This window comes from Elgaria multicarinata, chromosome 19 (assembly GCF_023053635.1).
Source record: "Elgaria multicarinata webbii isolate HBS135686 ecotype San Diego chromosome 19, rElgMul1.1.pri, whole genome shotgun sequence".
NCBI lineage: Eukaryota > Metazoa > Chordata > Lepidosauria > Squamata > Anguidae > Elgaria > Elgaria multicarinata.
Genome location: NC_086189.1, coordinates 17299766 through 17318985, shown reverse-complemented (window position 1 = coordinate 17318985; position 19220 = coordinate 17299766). Strand labels below are relative to the sequence as shown.

Genomic DNA, 19220 nt, shown 5'->3' with positions numbered 1-19220 from the left:
TTTGAGGCCAAACTGATTCTTTCTGTCCAATATATTGCCCTCTCTGCACGGTCTCTCAGGGCTACTCGTCTCTCTGCCTTCCCTCAGCTCAGGGGTCGGGGAACCTTTTCCCTGCTGAGGGTCTTATTACTTCAGGCAAAACTTGTCAGGGAATATTCCGGCAGTGGCTGTGGTGAGTGCCCAAAGTGGGCGGAGTCAGAGCCAAAAGTGGGCGGGGTTTGTAAAGGCCCACCTTTGGCCCGCGGGCCGCAGGTCCCCCACCCCTGCTTTATTAGCTGAACTCGGCGACGGGGGCCGTCCTCTCTCACTTGAGGCTATGCTGGCTCTCCCGGTGACGCCGCAAATCCACCTTGCGCTGGAACCCTTTCCCACAGAGCTCGCAACTGAACGGCTTGAAGCCGGTGTGCTTGCGGCTGTGCGTGATGAGGTTGGAGCTCTGGCTGAAAGCTTTGCCACAGACCTGGCATTTGTGTGGCTTTTCTCCTGTGGATGAGAAAGAGAAGAGGGGTGGGGGAAGTCCATATTATTATAGGCAGCCAATTGGGTATTGTTATCCCAGTTTTCCTGCATCAGGCAGATTACAGGTTATTAGACCAGGATGTTTCATCACGAGGACCTAATGGTTAGAAAATGGTCTCTTGACAGGAATCGAAAATAAAACTGCCAATATTATACCGAACATAAGAAGAAGATCCCTGCTGGATCAGGGCCGGATCTACACTACACTGCTTTAAAGCGCTTTATAACAGTTATAAAGCACTTTAACTGCTTTAAAGCACTATAAAACTGTTATAAAGCGCTTTAAAGCAGTAGTGTAGATCCGGGCCAGCACTCTGTTCACACACTGGCCAGCCAGCTATCGACCAGGGACCCCCAAGGAGGACATGAGTGCCACAGCACCCTCCCACCCATGTTCCCCAGCAACTGGTGTACATAGGCCTACTGCCTCTGATACTGGAGAGAGGATATAGACATCAGGACTAGTAGCCGTGGATAGCCTTCGACAAGATATGCTCTGATACAAACCTAATGTGTGAGCCAACTTGGACCACTGTGCTCTGGTCACACACGTTGAAAAAAGGATATTTTAGGGTTGGGAGAAGTGCAGAAAAGGAGTTGTAAAACGATCAAGGGGCTGGAGCAACTCACCTACAAGGAAAGTTTTGTCTGGGACAGTTTAGCTTGGAAAAAAGGAGGCGAAGGGGAGGCAGGATAGAGGTGTACAAAAATGATGCACGGCGTGGAGAATATGGACAGGGAGACATTTTCCTCCCTCTCTCAGAACGCTAGAAACCAACGGGGTCGTATCCCATGAAGCTGATGGGTGGGAGATTCAGGACAGATCGAAGGAAGGACTTCTTCACACAGCGCCGAGTTAAACTATGGAACTCACTGCCACAAGATGTAGTGATGGCCAGCAATTTGGAAGGCTTTAAAAGGGGGTTGGATAAATTCCTGGAGGCAAAGTCTATCCATGGCAACTAGCCCTGATGGTTGTGTGCTATCTCCACCAGCAGAGGCATTAATCCTATGTACACCAGTTGCTGGGGAACATGGGTGGGAGGGTGCTGCTGCACTCATGCTTGTGGGCTTGCCTGATTGGTCACTGTGTGAACAAAATGGGGGACTAAATGGACCCTTGGTCTGATCCAGCAGGGCTCTTCTGATGTTCTTACGAGAGTTGCGAATCTCTCTGTGTTTTGGGGGCTCGGCCTGCCCTATATTGCACCTGCGTGTGCAATAGACGCAAAGGTGCAATATACTCCTCCAGGGTGTCCCCTTGCCGGGAGGGTCCCACCTTACCAGTATGGATGTAAGTGTGCTTCTTCATGTCTGACTTCTGGTGGAAACGCTTCCCACAGTACTGGCAAGGGTACGGCCGCGTGTCCGAGTGGATCAGGAGGTGGGTGGACAGCGTCGAGGACCGCTTGAACGACTTGCCGCACATTTTGCAGTCAAAGCTTTTCTCCTGCGACGGGGGTAAGATCAGCGGCAGATGGGTGTAACGTCAGGCCAATTATTCAAAGACGAGACCCTCTGAGCTGCTGGGATAGCCAACTGCAGAGGACGGTAGGGTTCCTGGGCCTTTAATATTAGCTCAGAAGCGGCCTAGTTTTTTTGTTGACTTCTTTGAAAGTTAAGCTTTCTTTCCTCGGAATTACAAGAAGTCTCCAACCTTTTTCAAACAAAGGAACCACCTTGTTAATCCAAACCCGTGTCTAGTTTTTGAGCCATGTGCTGCGGAGCTCCCAGAGGTGCAAACCCTCAGACCCAGGGGCCTTCTTCACCCATAATACTAGAACCCAACGGGGTCCTCCCATGAAGCTGATTGTTGGGAGACTCAGGACAGAGCGAATGAAGTCCTTCTTCACACAGCGCAGAGTTACACTAGGGAATTTGGGTCCTGTAAGACGTAGTGACGGCCACCCATTTGGATGGGGGTTGGATAAATACCTGGAGGGGAAGGCTATATCAATGGCTACTAGTCCTGATGGCTATGTGCTACCTCCAGTATCCGAGGCAGTAAGTCAACATGCACCAGTTGCTGGGGAACATGGGCAGGAGAGTACTATTGCACTCGTGTCCTGTTTGTGGGTCCCTGGTCGGCAGCTGGTTGGCCACTGTGTAAGCAGAGTGCTGGGCTAGATGGACCCTTGGCCTGATCCAGCAGGGCTCCTCTAACGTTCTTCTTATGATCACCAAATGGCCATGGCCCCTTCTCTTGACTTCCCCCAATTCTCACCCCCCCCTCCCAGCTTTTGAGTGGTTCCTTGGGGCTTTTGTCCTGATTTCCCCTCTCTTCTAAAATAGTGAAATGCTTCTCCTCAGGTTTAACTACTGGTAGTAAGAGATTTAAATTACAATCTGCTGGTGGTTTTTGGTATTTTGGCTCCGCCCCTTTTGATTCCAGCCCCGCCCACCACTAGAACGCGCCCCCCCGAGCGCTTCTCCAAAATGGGATTCGGCTGAAAGAGGTTCTGCACCCCTGTTTTACCCCTTTTCTCAAAGTGGCCCCCTGAAAAAGCTAGTTGCTGGTCAGAGTGTTCGAGAGAGAGGACAGGTAAGAGAGGACAGGTGTTCGAGAGAGGACAGGTAAGCGGTCTGGGACAGGCCCTGCCGCGTCAGCTTCCAAACCCACCTGAGAGTGGATGTTGGTGTGTTGCTCCAAACTCACGGCGTGCCCAAAGGTTTTGCCGCAAACCTCGCAAGCGAAGGGCCGTGTGCCGCTGTGCGATCTTCGGACGTGGACCTCCAGACCGTGGGGGGTGGAAAATATCTGGAAAACAAAGAGGTGTTTTTAAAACTATGGCAGTTCCACCTCCGTTGCTTGGTCTTCTTTTCCCTCACTCCTATTCATTTTTAAATCATCATCATCATCAGCATATATATATATAAAACACTCAGATATGTTTCCGTACAGGCTTCAGCTGATACAGGTTGCTAAGGTGCAGTAACAACGTGTAACGTCAGCTGATACAGGTTGCTAAGCCCCTCGCCCGACTCCTCCGGGCTTTCCAAGGTAATCCTACCCCCCTTTCCGCCTCTTCGCTCCCCCCCACACGAAGGGGGCAGCGCCACAGCCTGGAGCATGAGTGAGGCATGGCCGGGGCCCTTGGTGGCCAGCCGCTCACCTGCTGTGAGCCCAGGCCCCAGCCTAATCTCATGCGAGCTGGGCGGGCGGCCCAAGGCTGACAGGAACCCCGGGGAGAGGGGGACACCTGCTCCCCCTCCCCCTGACCTCCTTGCCCCCCAGGTCTGCCAGACGTCACTGTATCGGCGGCCTCGAAGCAGCCCGCGCCCCCGCAATATTTAATTAATAAATTTTAAGATATGCTACAATGGCGTATGTTACGCCGGGTACAGCTAGTAATAATATATATAAATATAAATGCATTTATAGATATACTAACATATATAAATATAAATTAAACAAACTTAAATTTAATCTTAAACTTAAGTTTAAATTTAATCTTAACTTAAATTTAAGTTTAAACTGAAAATAAACTAAATAAAAATAAAATAATTAAAGTAAAAATAAAGCCCCCTTCCTCTTGCTCAATGATTCTCCTCTACCTTGGCCCTGATGACCATAGGGGATTTACCAGGCAAACATGGGATTGGAAATCCTGACTTCGCCTTGTAAGGTGGCGTTCTGGTCTTGGGCTTTTGTGAACGCTATCAAGATGTATCTAGAGCAGAACTAGGCAGATATTTTTTTTAAAAAAAATCTACCATGGCTTGGGTTAAATACTGATCTCAGTCTTAGCGTCAGCGTATCTCTCCTGTAAATGGGAATATTAACTGGCCGCCTTTGACCAAGGCTTGTAGCAGCGGAGAGGAACCTCTGATCTGCAGGCCGAATTCGGCCCGCGGAGGTTCCCATCTGGCCTGTAGAGTCTTCCTGGATTCCTCTTAAGTAAGAGGGCCTTAGTAATCTCCATTGTTATTGACAATGGCAGTGGGGCAATGAATCCATTCAGTCAGAGCTCTAAAGGAGCTCTCCAAGGTGCTTCCATGATGCATCCCTGGAGGATTTCAGGGCCCTCGGGTGAAAGAGATTTGACACCCCTTGATTAAGTGGTTCTTTCTTGACCGTTGTGGGGAAATTACATTGGCGTTGCCCACCCACCCCCGGCTCACCCCCTGTGATGTAACTTCACTCTGGGCCTTTGGACCATTGTGAGGAATTACAATTAAACACACAAACGCTCACATTCACACACACAGTGACATAGCATTGCTCTGGGCCATTGTGGGAGTTTACAATGGCGCCCTGCCATTGTTACGGCCTCACTCCAAGGCATTCTGGGAAGTTTAAATGGCCGCCAAGCACTGAGGGCCAAAATTTGGCTCCAGCAGCTATATGAGGGTGCCAAGTGCTGACGTCAGGCCTGGGGACAATTACCAGAAAATTGGGGTTGCCCTTGGGTAAACGGGGTCCCTCGAGGCGAGCGCACGGCCTACGGGCAACTCACTTTGTTACATATCACGCAGTGGTACGTCTCCATGTCCGGTGAGAATCTCATGCTGTAATCCAGAGGCGGTTCTGAGGCCGGGAGCAGGTGGGTCCCGTACAGGCTGAAGGAGCGCTCCACAAGGGCGGAAGACATGGGACGATAGCTGTACGGAGGGTGCAAGGCATCCCATGCAAAACTGGGCTTGTAGAAAGTGGGAGAAGCGCTCTCCATATTGCCGACATCTTTGGTTTTCAGGGCTGGGACGGGTGTCTCTGGGGCAAGACAGGTGGGGTGGGGGAAGAGTTGATCATTCCGCTTAAAATATACCATTGCCGTATTATAACTTTTTAATAATACTCTGTTCCACCCTCCCTTTAGGACTCTACCACTTCATCCCCTCACCTGGGGTCGGTGGTCCTGATGTTATCCTGGTCATATTCTGGGCAGGGGATTTTTCGTCCTTGCCCTCTTTGGGTTCATTTTCTTCCTTCGGAGCAGGGCATGGTGGGTAACCTGTGGTGAAGGGCTTGCTCTCCTCTGGGCCGTCGTTACCATAAATAACTGTGATGTTGGAACAGAATTATGGCTTAGTTCCGTGGCAGCTCTGGGTTTTGCAGGACAAGACACCCTTTGTGGGGGCCCTCCCTCAGTGAATCCACCTTCTCATCGCTATGGTCGCCAGCTGTTCTTGTTCCTCAACCTCTTTCAAGAGGCACCTGGACAGCCATCGGTCAGGGATGCTTTAAGGAGGATTCCTGCATGGGGCAGGGGGTTGGACTCGATGGCATTATAGGGCCCTTCCAACTCTACTATTCTATGATTCTATATATATATAATCGTTACTAGAAAGTATTTAAATTTCATTACAGGCCGGCCATTTCATTGCCCTTCCAAATCCCCCCCAAATCTTTAATAGATTTGCACCCCAAAACCATCCCAAATCAATAGTACCCCTTCAATTAACTGAGCCCCAATGAATTTCCCCAAACAGATCCTGCTTCAAATCAAATTCCCTTTGGATTCATTGCCCCTGTTATTTCTTTAGTGGTTTCCTGACTTTTCCGCAGTTTCCCCCCCTCTAAAAGGTTGGGGTGCCTCTCCTAAGGCTGAATTTTGTGCAGTAAAAACGTTGAGTTAAAATCTGCTGGTATTTTAGCCCCGCCCACCACTGGAATGCGGCCCCCGAGAGCTTCTCTGAAATGGAATTCGGCCCTCGGATGGGAAGAGGTTCAACACCTCTGTTACAAATCATGCAAAACAAAGGCAAATTTATAGAAGCCGCAGGACTTTCATTCATCCATCGAAGAGGTTCACAGCCTATCTTCTAACCAATGTCCTCACGGAGGCTGGTCACCCAGCTGACCTACCACTAGAGCAGGGCCCTGCTGTTGGCGGATCCCATTTCGGCAGGAGGAGACCCTCGTCCACGGCGCGATGCCGGTGGTGTGAGTGGGCCTTCTTACTCTTCACCAAGAAGGACCGTGGCATCTCCTGTTCACCTGGGGAGCAGAGATCCATAAAGACAACCGAAGCACAGAGAAGAGCCACAAACATGTCCCTGCCTCTCTTTGGTAACCTCCCCGAAAGTAAAAGAGTTACATTACGTAAGAACATGAGAACGTAGGAAGAGCCATGATGGATCATTGTAATTATTTCTTGACCGGTCTTCCTTCTTCTCATCTGTCTCCACTGGTCTCCATTCATCATTCGGCGGGTAGGATTATGTTCTTGGCTCGCCGTTTTGATCATGTCACCCCGCTTCTAAAACCCCTCCACTGGCTTCCTATCTCTTACGGAATCCAATACAAGCTTCTTCTTCTCACTTTTAAAGCCTGTCATCTGGCTCCTCCCTCCCTTTCGCTCGCTGCCTGCCCCCTATGCCTGGAATTCTCTTCCAGTGCCTTTGCAGACCACAACGTCAATTTCAGTTTTTCAATTTCGCTTGAAAACGTTTCTTTTCTTGAAAGCTTTTCAATTGTAGCGTGGTCATACTAGTCTATATTTTAGTTAATGCCCCTACCCTGGTTGGTTTTTCCCCTCCCTCCCCTGTTACTGTGATATTATTATTTATTTATGTATTTATTTATTTATATAGCACCATCAATGTACATGGTGCTGTACAGAGTAAAACAATAAATAGCAAGACTCTGCCGCATAGGCTTACATTCTAATAAAATCATAATAAAACAATAAGGAGGGGAAGAGAATGCACCAAACAGGCAGTATAAAAGTCAGAACAAAATCAAGTTTTAAAAGCTTTAGGAAAAAGAAAAGTTTTTAGCTGAGCTTTAAAAGCTGCAATTGAACTTGTAGTTCTCAAATGTTCTGGAAGAGCGTTCCAGGCGTAAGGGGCAGCCGAAGAAAATGGACGAAGCCGAGCAAGGGAAGTAGAGGCCCTTGGGCAGGCGAGAAGCATGGCGTCAGAGGAGCGAAGAGCACGAGCTGGGCAATAGTGTGAGATGAGAGAGGAAAGATAGGAAGGAGCTAGACAGTGAAAAGCTTTGTAGGTCAACAGGAGAAGTTTATATTGGATTCTGAAGTGAATTGGAAGCCAATGAAGAGATTTCAGAAGTGGAGTAACATGGTCAGAGCGGCGAGCCAAGAAGATGATCTTAGCAGCAGAGTGGTGAACAGAAACCGACGGACTGATGTGAGAAGAAGGAAGGCCAGTGAGAAGAAGGTTGCAGTAGTCCAACCAAGAAATAACCAATTTTAGATTGTAAGCCATATGGCAGGTGGTCTTGTTTTCTTTTATTCTGTACAGCGCCATGAAAATTGATGGCACTTCATAAATAAATATTAATAATAATAATAATCATCAGACCAAGGGTCCATCCAGTCGAACACTCTGTTCACACAGTGGCCAATCAACTGTCGACTACGAACCCACAAGCAGGACACGGGTGCAGCAGCACCCTCCCACCCATGTTCCCCAGCAACTGGTGTCCATAGGCTTACTGCCTCTGAGACTGGAGGTAGCATAGAACCATCAGGACTAGTAGCTATGGATAGCCTCCTCCTCCAAGAATCTGCTGCACGGACAGGCAAAAGGTCGAGCTATACATGTTTTGGACTTCAACTCCCAGAAGTCCCTGCCAGCACGGCCAATGCTCAGGAATGATGGGAGTTGAATTCCAAAATATCTGGAGATTTCCTTTCTGTCCACCCCTGGTGTTAGGATGACCATATGGAAAGGAGGACCGGGCTCCTGTATCTTTAACAGTTGTATAGAAAAGGGAATTTCAGCAGGTGTCACTTGTAGGCAGGCAGCTCCTGGTGAAATCCCCTCTTCATCCCAACAGTTAAAGCTGCAGGAGCTATTCTAGAGTGACCAGATACAAAAGAGGGCAGGGCTCCTGCAGCTTAAACTGCTGTGATGAAGAGGGGGGTTTCATCCGGTGGTGCATGCCTCAAATGACTCCTGCATGCTGAAATTCCCTTTTCTACACAACTGTTGAAGATACAGGAGCCCTGTCCTTCTCATATGGTCACCCGAGCTACCGCGAAAGGTGGAGAAGTCCAGCGGTAAGTTTTCGCAGGGTCCATTTCTGAGGACTTTCTCCTGACCTGGGAAATGGACCCTGCCAAAACGTACCGCTGGACTTCCCTACCTTTCGGGTAGGGAGGGAGTACAAAGCGACGTGCAGAATTCCCCTTTGCTGTATCCTCTATTGAGCCTTTTGCTTTGCCCCCAGGCAGCAAAATCCTCCCCTTCCACCCCGCCCCCACCTGCGACAGTAACACAACCCAGGAAAAACGCTCAGTCCAATACCCTGGAAAGCAATCAAGTGTCTCTTATTTGCATGGTCGTTTGCATTTTCTCCTACAATTGCTCAACGCAGTAACAGTTAAAATGCACACAGGCACGCACGGAAAAAGCAAATTCTGGTACAGGTAGCCCTTGGAAGTCTGTCCTTTGTCCTGATTCTCGAAATAGAAATTGCAGCCTCGCTCTCTGGCCAGGTTTCCAATGTAAGGTTGTCAGCCTTCATTTACAAGAAAAACAACACTGAAATCTGGGCTAGGACTGATGGTTCCTGAGCATGGGGAAAGTGTCTTTCTTTGGTGAAGGGAATACTTCCTTGCTGGGCTTTGGACAGCCCAGGTGTACTGGGGAATCAAGGCATCTGTGCTCCCTACCAGAACCAAAGTATGTGTGATGCTAAAGGCGTATCATTTTTTAGAAATGCCTCCGGAGGGGGATTGGACCAGACTCGGGACTTCAGGGGGGAAGGGGGGGAGTTTAACAGCCCTGATGAAAATCCCCCCCAAACTGTATTGAGAAGGAAGTTCTCATTGGCTCCTTTAGAACCACCAGCCCCATCGATGAGATGGGAAGGGAAATCATAGGTTCTACACTGGGCCAAGCAAGTCCCGAAGGTCCGAGCTCCGAGGACCAAAATGTACCCCTTTCCAAATGATCTGCGGACCTCTTCTTATTATGGGCTGGAGCTTCGTGCGGCGGAGCAGCGCAGGTGCGTTGACATCTGCGGAACGCGGCTTCGCCAGTGCGGGGCTGGGTGGCGTCCTGACCCATGTGTGAGAAAGACAATGTGTGAGAAAAAGATGCTATCGCAACGCAGCACAGGGTGGAGGGTTATCAGCTACCGGCACTCATCCACAGCATATGATAAGTCCAGGCACCACGGCCTGCTGCCCATGGGCATTCCCTTTGGTGCCCGCCAGGTTCCGTGCCCCTCCTGATTTTTCTTCTATTTCTTAAGAATGTTTTTAATGTGTTTGTTTTTAAACTGGGATGCTGCTCTGAAGTGCCACCTTCCAGCACCAACTTTATCAGGGCCCGTAAGAGCGGTTGGGTGTTTTGGAGCTCAGGTGAGGTGGAGAACAAGATGGCACCCTGTCCCATTCCATGTTCAAAAGCCTTTCTTCAAGACTCACACATGGGACAGCATCCTCCGCCACACCCGTCGCCTTACTGCCGCCTCCTTGCATTTGCCGCCTGAGGCAACTGGCTCACTTTGCCTAATAGTAGGGCCAGTCTTGGAAATGGATGCTGGACTGGATTCAGAAGAGTGATTTTGGTTCTTGGCACATTCCTTTTCTTTCAGTCTTACCAGTTTGCCTTCTGGGAAATGAGTGGTTTTTTTCACCACCCACACCCACCCTGGCAGCCATTTTAAGAACGGGCAAGACCCACTCCAAGGCAGCCATTTTGTGAGAACGCCCATGAGGGTCTCAAAATTCCAAATGTGTCCACCAAACCAAAAAAAGTTAGGGAGCCCTGTGATAAGTGTTGAAATCAACCCTTAGGGACCCTCCACTTCATTCCTAATACGTCACAACTTTTGGACAGCATTGCGATGTTCCTTTCGCCATCGCAGCCCACATTATTGGCTATTTATGTAGTCCAGATGAAAAATTAATTTGAATAGTCTTGTCAATGATGGAAAAAGCCAAATTGGAGATGAGCCTAGGAGCTGAATCAGCTAAAATGTTCTTCTGTACATTGAACTGAATGGGGCAGCTCTTCAATTAAAGGACACCTTCAAACAGAGGACTGTCCCCTGTAAAGTAGGGCACTTGCCCACCATAAGTAGTAGTAATCAGATCTTTTTTTGGTTGTTGTTTATCCCAGAATGCAAACAGTTGAGCTCACTAGATGTTTCTCACGCTCAAATAAAAAAAGAGAGGAAACAACAGCAGTACATTTTGGGAACTATATCACCGCCCTATCTGATCAATATTCATTGTATGCTTAGAACAGATGATCTAATGAGTTTACATTAACATCCGGTATGAATAACCACTGACGGAGTCTTGTAGAGGGCATGACCTACTAGGGCTGCAGATGTGGTCAGAAGAAACTATTCCTTAATTCCAACTAACACTTTCACCTACCGCACACACACACACACACACACTGAGCTGCTACTTTGTACCTGGTGTGCCTCTGGCATCTAGTAAAACAATTAGTAGATCTAGCAAGCCTGAAATCGGCTGACCGTTGATGAAGCAGTTACAGTCTTGTAAATGTCATGACCTACAAGGGCTGAGGATGTGCTCAGAAGCACCTATCGCCTTCACCTAACACCCCCCCACACACACTAAGCCCCTACTTTGTACCTGGTGGGCCTCTGGCTTCTAGTTAAACAACTAGTAGCAAATCTGCCTACCCTGGGGAAGTAGTTACAGAGTTGGACAAGGATTAAACCTGGGTGGGGATCGTCTTTCGACGATCCGAGGTCCGAATTCCATTTTGGAAAAGCTCTGAGGAGGGTACATCCTCATGGTGGGTGTGGCCAAAGGCAAAAAAGGGCGGAGCCAACATACCAAAAAATACCAGTATATTTTAGCTTAAAGCTCTTAGTGCCAGTAACTAAGCCTTAGGGGAGGTAGTTCAACCATTTAGAATGGGGAATAAACTGCTCAAAAGAAGGCAAACTACTAAGTTATCAGTAATTCGGGAAAGGGAAAGTTCGGGCCAGTTATAAAGCACATAAGTAACATTTCTGCTGGTCCCTAACCAACTGCTGCTGCAGTCCTGATATGTTACAGCCTTCCTCAACCTGGGGCGCTCCAGATGTGTTGGACTGCATCTCCCAGAATGCCCCAGCTGGGGCATTCTGGGAGATACAGTCCAACACATCTGGAGCGCCCCAGGTTGAGGAAGGCTGTTCTAGAGTGAATCACATAAGCGAAAGCTTTCTGCTGCCCCCATCACCTTCTGCTTACTGGGGGGGGGTGTATTTGCCTCTGCCCCCCTCCCCTGGGGCCATAGTTTTTGACTCCAAGCACATAGTTAAACTGTGGTATTCTCTGCCACAAGACGTAGTGATGGCCACCAGTTTGGAGGGCTTTAAAAGGGGTTAGAGAAATTCCTGGAGGAGAAGGAAATTAATGGCTACTAGTCCCGATGGCTCTATGGTACCTCCAGTAGCAGAGGCTAGGGTGACCATATGAAAAGGAGGACAGGGCTCCTGTATCTTTAACTGTAATGTAGAAAAGGGGATTTCAGCAGTTGTCAATTGAAGAGGGTGAAATTCTCTCTTCATCAACACAGTTAAAGCTGCAGAAGCCCTGCCCTCTTTTGTATCTGGCCACTCTACTATAGCTAGTGTAGCTTTAACTGTTGTGATGAAGAGGGAATTTCACCCACTTCAATTGACACCTGCTGCAATTCCCTTTTCTACATTACTGTTAAAGATACAGGAGCCCTGTCCTCCTTTTCATATGGTCACCCTAGCAGAGGCAGTCTGAATATGTACGCCAGTTGCTGGGGAACATGGGCGGGAGGGTGCTGTCTTGCTTGCGGGCTTCTCGTGGTTGGCTACCGTGTGAAGAGAATGCTGGACTAGATGGACCTCGGTCTGATCCAGCAGGGCTTTTCTGATGTTCACAGCCCAAGCTGCATCAATGCTGCTAGTCAAACACTTTTGGCAGGTTTGTTAAAAGTTGTTCCCGGGCTGTATGGAGTGCCTTCAGTTTGCCTTCAGCTTTCTAAAAAAAAAAAGGGGCCTCCCTCTTTGTTTATGATGATGATTTATTTCTCGCATTTTTATATCACCCAAGTAGCTGAAGCTCTCTGGGCGGTTCACACCTTGCACGCGCATCGCGAAAACAGAACACCTTTCGGAACCTCTCTCGTTTCTCTTGAAAAGAACCGCGCGCGCACACTGATCTCTAGCTGGTTAAGGCTGCGCGCTGACCTTAGAGTAAGTCCCGTTGAATTCAGCAGGGCTTACTTCTGAGCAGGCAAGTGTAGCAGCGCCTTGTGAATCGGGCCCAGTTCTCTCGCCATGCTGCTTGTGCATGGCAAAGTCGAGCCCAGCATTGGGGAATCGTATACAACAGACCGCTCCCAGGATTGTCAGGCAACCCCCCCACCCCAAAAAAACCCCTGCTGTTGGAGCAAAGGGTGGTTTAAAGAACATTTATAGAACATAGTTCTGACTTTGATCAGTTCCTGGTTTTTAAGATGCTTCTCTTTTAAAAATAAATAAAGCGTCCCTGCAATTACGATCAATTTGTTTCAATGATATTGAATGCGATCGCTTATAACTTTATTGTTTGCTCATTAAAGAAGAAGATTGATTTTAAAAAAAAATGCATCTAAAAATTGGCAGCGTCATAGCCTGGATGTTTTGAGCACTTTAAAAACCAAACTAAAACACACACACACACACACCACTTCTGGAGTCCCAGACAGTGAGCCTCTTTAACGAGAGGGATGCTACTTTATATTTCTCATGAAAGATAATTTTGAAATTCGTGTATTTTTCAAAATTATCTCTCATGAGAAATACCAGTTCAGATACACATATACACACACGTATTCTGTACGACTATCCTTCCTCAACCTGGTGTTTGACTACAACTTCCAACATCCCCCACCCAGCGATGGGAGTTGTAGTACAACACCTCTGGAGGGACTCAGTTCGGGAAAGGCTGTGCTACCTAGATATGTATATATGCATAAATGAGACTAAGGGTGCAATCCTATGCGTGTTTAGAGAGAGAGAGAGAGAAAAAACCTATAACTTCCAGCGTTCTCCAACAAATATGTCTGGATGGCGAATATTGAACATTGGGGAACATTTTACTGTCTAAACATACCCAGGATTGGGCCCTTAACACATTAAGATGGCTGGAAACGAACAAGCAAGCTACAAATGCCAAACCAATATATTACAGGATCCACCCATTATATACCTATGCACATTCCCAATACTTTTGTCTTACATATTCATGGGGATTTGTCCTGTTCTAGTGACTAAGAAATTATTACTAGTCTTCTAGCAAATCTAGGGTGACCCTATGGAAAAGAGGACCGGGCTCCTGTATCTTTAAAAGTTGTATAGAAAAGGGAATTTCAGCAAGTGCCATTTGTACGCATACGGCACCTGGTGAAATTCCTTCTACATCACAACAGCTAAAGCTGCAGCAGCCCTGCCCTCTTTTGTATCTGGTCACTCTAGCTAAAGACGACAGGGCTCCTGCAGCTTTAACTGTTGTGACTAAGAGGGAATTTCACCAGGTCCTGCGTGCCTACAAATGACACCTGCTGAAATCCCCTTTACTATTCAGCTGTTAAAGATACAGGAGCCCTGTCCTCCTTTTCACATTGTCCCCTTAATAAATATCGTAAATAATAAATAAATAATAAATATATAAGTAGTTTAAATAAATAAATAAAATCTCTCCTGTCTGCCTGCACTGATGGATTTATCCTGACCAAAGCTCTCCCCAGACGATGCCCATATAATAATTATTTTTTGTTCCCAAATTACCCCCCCAAAATAGCTCCCCATAGCTCTTCTAGCGTGAATACTTTCCTAAATATTGTGTTCCTGTCTCTTGCTTCAGTACAAGCTTTAATAACTTTGCTCAAAGGGATAAAATTTACAGTTAAATAAATAAATAATAATAATAATAATAATAATAATAATAATAAAGTATTTTTTAAGATGATGAAGGGAAAAATCACCTGTTTGCAGGGTTGTTGTTAGCAGAACGTAAGGCTTGAAATTTTCCTCTGAGATGTTCTCTGCTTCTTGACTAAACTTCTTTAGAAGTTAACTCCCTTTTAGCTTTCTGCTTCTGTTAACATTTCACATTTCTCTGCTGCGGTTAGATACTTGTCTCTCTCTCTTTCTCCTTTTCTTGCTTTTTCCCCCTTTTCGCACCCAGTCTCCTCCCTGATTTTTCAATCAGATTATTCGTGTCAAAATCTGGCGGTGAACAGACAGGGCCAATGAGGAAGCAAAACTCTTGACAGTATTTGCTTATCAAAACGTCCCAGACTTTGAAAACTTGAACAGGGCTGTCGTGTTGCTCAATTTCATCTCAGCAAGAAAAGTAGCACCCTTTCACAAACGGCTGCTCCCTTTTCGTTGTTTGGTGGAGTGTTCTTTAGAGATATCGATTTTATAAAAACGACAACAACCAGAAACTTAAATGGCAAAGGGACTTGCCTAAATGTACGCATCTGAAAAACGTACGGCTGGGTCCGCGAAGGAAATTTGTGCGGTTGTTTTTTTAAATGTGGGAATCCCTCGCACTCAGATCTCACAGCCTTGCATGCAAGAGGTGGACTCAGGTAAGGCATAATTCTCTCAACAGCACCCCCAAATGCCTCCCCATTGCAATATGGGAGATAATCACCTTGGCCTACCTTACAAAGCTGTCGTAAGGTTTGCCGGGATAATGTGTGCACAGCGCTTTGAATGAATAAGTTTATTACGGTATAACAACCAGCACTCCAATCAAACACCATACAATTTAGCACATTACGTTACATTACAGATGTAAAAAACGTGCGTATGTTATTAACGTCTCGCCTCTTTACGGCGTGAGATGGCTGCAGCACAAAATCTGGCCACTTTCACAGTAACTTGGGCATTCATGCCTGACAAAAGGTAATCTAAACAAAATTTGTCCGTTCTGCCCGGGAATTTGTTTATGAGTGGTGTTATTAAGGAAACTCTGAGGTCAGGGCCGGTGCCAGGCTATTTTGCACCCTAGGCAAGGTGAGCTACTTTCACACACACACACACACACACACACACACACACACACACACACACACACCAAAATGCCAACGTTGATTTTTAAGAACATATGTTTCCTGGAAAAAATAAGAATCCCAAAACTTGAAACTGCTAAATTTATTTCAAAGTGCAAGAAATACGTCATGCCAATTATAGCAAACAAATTTGGAAAGGAACGTCTATGGGTCTAAAATGCATTATTTAATAGGAATGTCACCTCCAAATCATCCCCCCCAGCTCACACGCGTGCGCACACACACATCACTCACTCCAAACAAACACACGCATGAACACATGCATTCACTCAAAGACCCCCTGCACCCCATTCACTCATACATTCTCTCTCTCTTCCGGGCGCGTTCCGGAAGTCCGAACGTGGAGCTGTCCTACCCCCACCCCAGCGTCCCTGGCTTTGTTTCGGCTGGGCGGGCGCGGGGCGCCGTCTCGCCCGCCCAGGCCCAGCTGAATCCTCTGGCTGGCCCGGCTGACAGCCAACGCACGTGAGAGCTGCACTGTGCCCGGTGCCCCTCTTAGCTTGGCGCTCTAGGCGGCCGCCTGAGTGGCCTCTATGGTAGCACTGGCCCTGTCTGAGGTCTTTATACAGGTGGCAGTAAAGTAAAACATGGACTACTGTCACAACATCCCCTGACCCACATGGACATTGCCGTTCGCTGTAAGGGATTTTTTTTTAATCTGCTCTCCAGCAATGCTGAAAGTAAAACATTAAACCTGGCTAACGTCAAAGCTCTTCTGAGCCTCGGAACGGTCACGTTTATCAGGTATGTGGCGAGTGCTGGAGGACCACTATTTCCCCTGAACCCCGGGTTCAGGCTAGCTCGACTCAGTTGATCTTGTAGATCGATGTCTTGAATCCTCTGGGCAATATCCATTTTTGCTTTCTCGTATCCTAGGTTCAGGACCGCAGTCATGGAGTAGCCTAGGAATTGCAACTTCTTATTCAAAGTATCTTTCAAAGTATCTTGAAAGTGTCCGTTAGAGTAAGCGGAGCTAAACCCACAGGGACAAACAGTAACAGTGCTTTGAACGTCCCCCAAGTTCCATGCCCAGGCTCTCCAGGTAGGGGCACAGAACTGAGATCCAAATACCACATGAGGAGTGTTTCCATCTCTGCTTTTGTCCTACATAACCTCTAGGGGGTACTGCGGTGTCGCAGAAGAGCGCATATGCACAAGAAGAAATTGCGCTTTCTTTCACTTTCACAATTAAACGCCGCATTTTCCTTGCTCCAAAAACACACACACATAAGAACATAAGAAGAGCTATGCTGGATCAGACCAAGGTTCCGTCTTTTCCAGCAATCTGTTGACACAGTGGCCAACCAGCTGTGGACCAGGGACCCACAAGCAGGACACAGTGCAACAGCACTGTCTCACCCATGTTCCACAGCAACTGGTGTATATTGCTGAAAGTTCTGGTTAGGCACAGAAGCGAAACGGGAGGGTCGTGATGTTGTCTAATGATGAGTGCGTGATAAATATCTCGTGTAGAACGGCCCTTTGGTGTAAAGCAGCATTCTATATTCCTGACGTTTATTGATTGTTAGCATTTATTGATTGATAAATAAATAAATAAATTGATTGATTGATTGATTGATTGACTGTAAACCAGCCGCCCCAAACCCAATATTCTCTAGGTGTTTGGAACAACAATTCCCAGCATTCGTAACTCTTGGCCATACTGCCTGGGGCTGTTGGAGCTGAACTCCAAAACAACTGGAGGGCACCAGATTGACGGAGGCTCCTGTATACTAATATCAAACTCATTCTGGGAGTGCTGATCTTTATGTAGCCAAAATGGCACGATCCACGCACAAGGGAGAGATATCAATCACAACAGCCCTGCAGTGTAGCTCTCTGGACATGTCACATGCACCATCAACTTCTAGTTCTCTCTTTGTCGTCTCCATTCCTAGTTAACCCAAGCCGAAGCGAGCCGGCTTCCTCCAGCGCTCAGGATGTTTACTTGGAAGTAGGAAAACGGCTAAGCTCCTAGTCCACGTTGCAAAGCGGTTAGACTATCTCCCCTTCCGTCTCTCTGTTTCTCTGAATGCAATCCTAGGTAAGCTTCCACAGGAAAAGGTCCCACATGAAAAGTCCGTGCTGGCTGGGGAATTCTGGGAGTTGTAGGACTTTTTTTCTGTCTAAATGTGCACAGGATTGGGCCCTTCCTTGGTAAAGCCTAACCCAGACAGCAGAGGCAGGATGGGGGAACAATCCTGACTCAACAGCCCAACGAAGTAAAGTTTATTAAAGTCAAGATAAAAACACGATAGTGGTAGAAAGCAATGAATGAGCACAAAACGGTAAGAAAATAAAATCCGGTACCAGATTATCGGTCTAATTCTGTACCTTTTTGGAGTGCTAAATTTAGAGCAGGCGCTGCTGACTCCAGGATTTGGAGGCCTCTTGGTCAAAAAATACCCTCAATGGGCTCCTTTGCTCAGTGAATCCACCTTCTCGCTATAGTTACCGGGTACGATTGATCCTCATTCGTACCTGGTACGAAAAGGGAGAGGGCCTTTTCGGTGGTGGCCCCCCCGACTGTGGAATGATATCCCCGATGAGGCTCGCACTGTTACCTTTCAGGCGCCAGGTCAAGACTTTTCTCTTCTTCCAGGCATTTAACACCATTTAACAAAGCTAAGTTTGTTTTTTAACGGACTCCCAGAACTGTTGTTTTTTAAATGGATACAATTGTTTTTATGTTTTTAAATTCTGTATACTTTTTAACGTTCGCTGTTTTTAACTTTTGTAAACCGCCCAGAGAGCTTCGGCTATGGGGTGGTATATAAATGTAATAAATAAATAAATAAAAATAAAATCATTGTTGCTTGTGCCTACACACCCATGCGAACCCAGGCAGGACCAGTGTCAAGGGTCTGAATAGTGGGGCACGTGCCGAGGGTCCACACCCCAGCAAGGGGTCATGGACAAGATCCCCCAGGAGTTGCGCCTCCTCTTCACCCATTGCAACCTGCTTGTTTACCTGCCTCTCGCTCTGGCCCAGGTGAGGAGGAGCAGCAGGAGATGCCACGGCCTCCTGGCTCCCTGCGTGTCTCCAAGCGGGATCCAAGAGGAGGAAGAGGAGGAGGAGTGAGAGCAGCTGGTGGCCATGGCGGTGAGAAGGTGGACTCACTCAGAGAGGGGACCCTTGCAAGGCGCCTTGCCCAACGGCCCCCCCAAAACCTACAGCTGGCCTTGCACTGCGCCCCACACATGAATGAGTCCTTGTAGGGGGCGACTGCAGGACCACCAGCCTTCCGTCTCCTCTGGGCCCCATAATCACTGCCCCTGGCAAGCTGAAGTAAGGAGGAGTGCATCATGCCAGGATTTCTGCAATGCACTCCGCTGTGAAATGGCCGGCCCTGGCGTTGGGCAGGTGTCGGCGGAGCTCAAGAAGGCAGCACAGATAGCACTGACAGCCGGCGGTGGCGGGACAACCTGTCTCCAGCACCATCTGCTGATGGGATGTGCAACTGCACGCCACTCCGCTGCTGTTCTGCCGTCATTCCATCATCGCTTTGCATTGAGCTTTATAAGAGGGTGCTTCCGTAGGGTGACCCTATGAAAAGGAGGACAGGGCTCCTGTATCTTTAACAGTTGCATTGAAAAGGGAATTTCAGCAGGTGTCCTTTGTATATATGGGGAACCTAGTGAAATTCCCTCTTCATCACACCAGTTAAAGCTGCCCTCTTTTAAATCTGATCACTCTAGTATAGCTCCTGCAGCTTTAA

At 47.7% G+C, this 19220-nt stretch overlaps 1 protein-coding gene across 4 annotated transcripts; it reads right to left on the bottom strand.

Annotated features, from left to right (window-relative positions):
• Nucleotides 1-14555, bottom strand: GFI1B (growth factor independent 1B transcriptional repressor). Of its 4 annotated transcripts, none has more exons than XM_063144726.1 (8): nt 14404-14555; nt 9366-9486; nt 6326-6457; nt 5361-5519; nt 4977-5230; nt 3140-3277; nt 1804-1969; nt 208-483 (listed from the first exon to the last, which is right to left on the bottom strand). In XM_063144726.1, the coding sequence occupies exons 3-8, from the start codon at nt 6444-6446 to the stop codon at nt 305-307; spliced, it is 1017 nt and encodes a 338-aa protein (XP_063000796.1). In that variant the 5' UTR covers nt 6447-6457; nt 9366-9486; nt 14404-14555; the 3' UTR covers nt 208-304. The 4 variants fall into 4 exon arrangements, with proteins under 4 accessions (XP_063000798.1, XP_063000796.1, XP_063000797.1 ...); XM_063144727.1 differs by having other exon boundaries at nt 9389-9486; XM_063144724.1 differs by lacking the exon at nt 9366-9486.
• Nucleotides 14556-19220: the final 4665 nt, after the last annotated feature.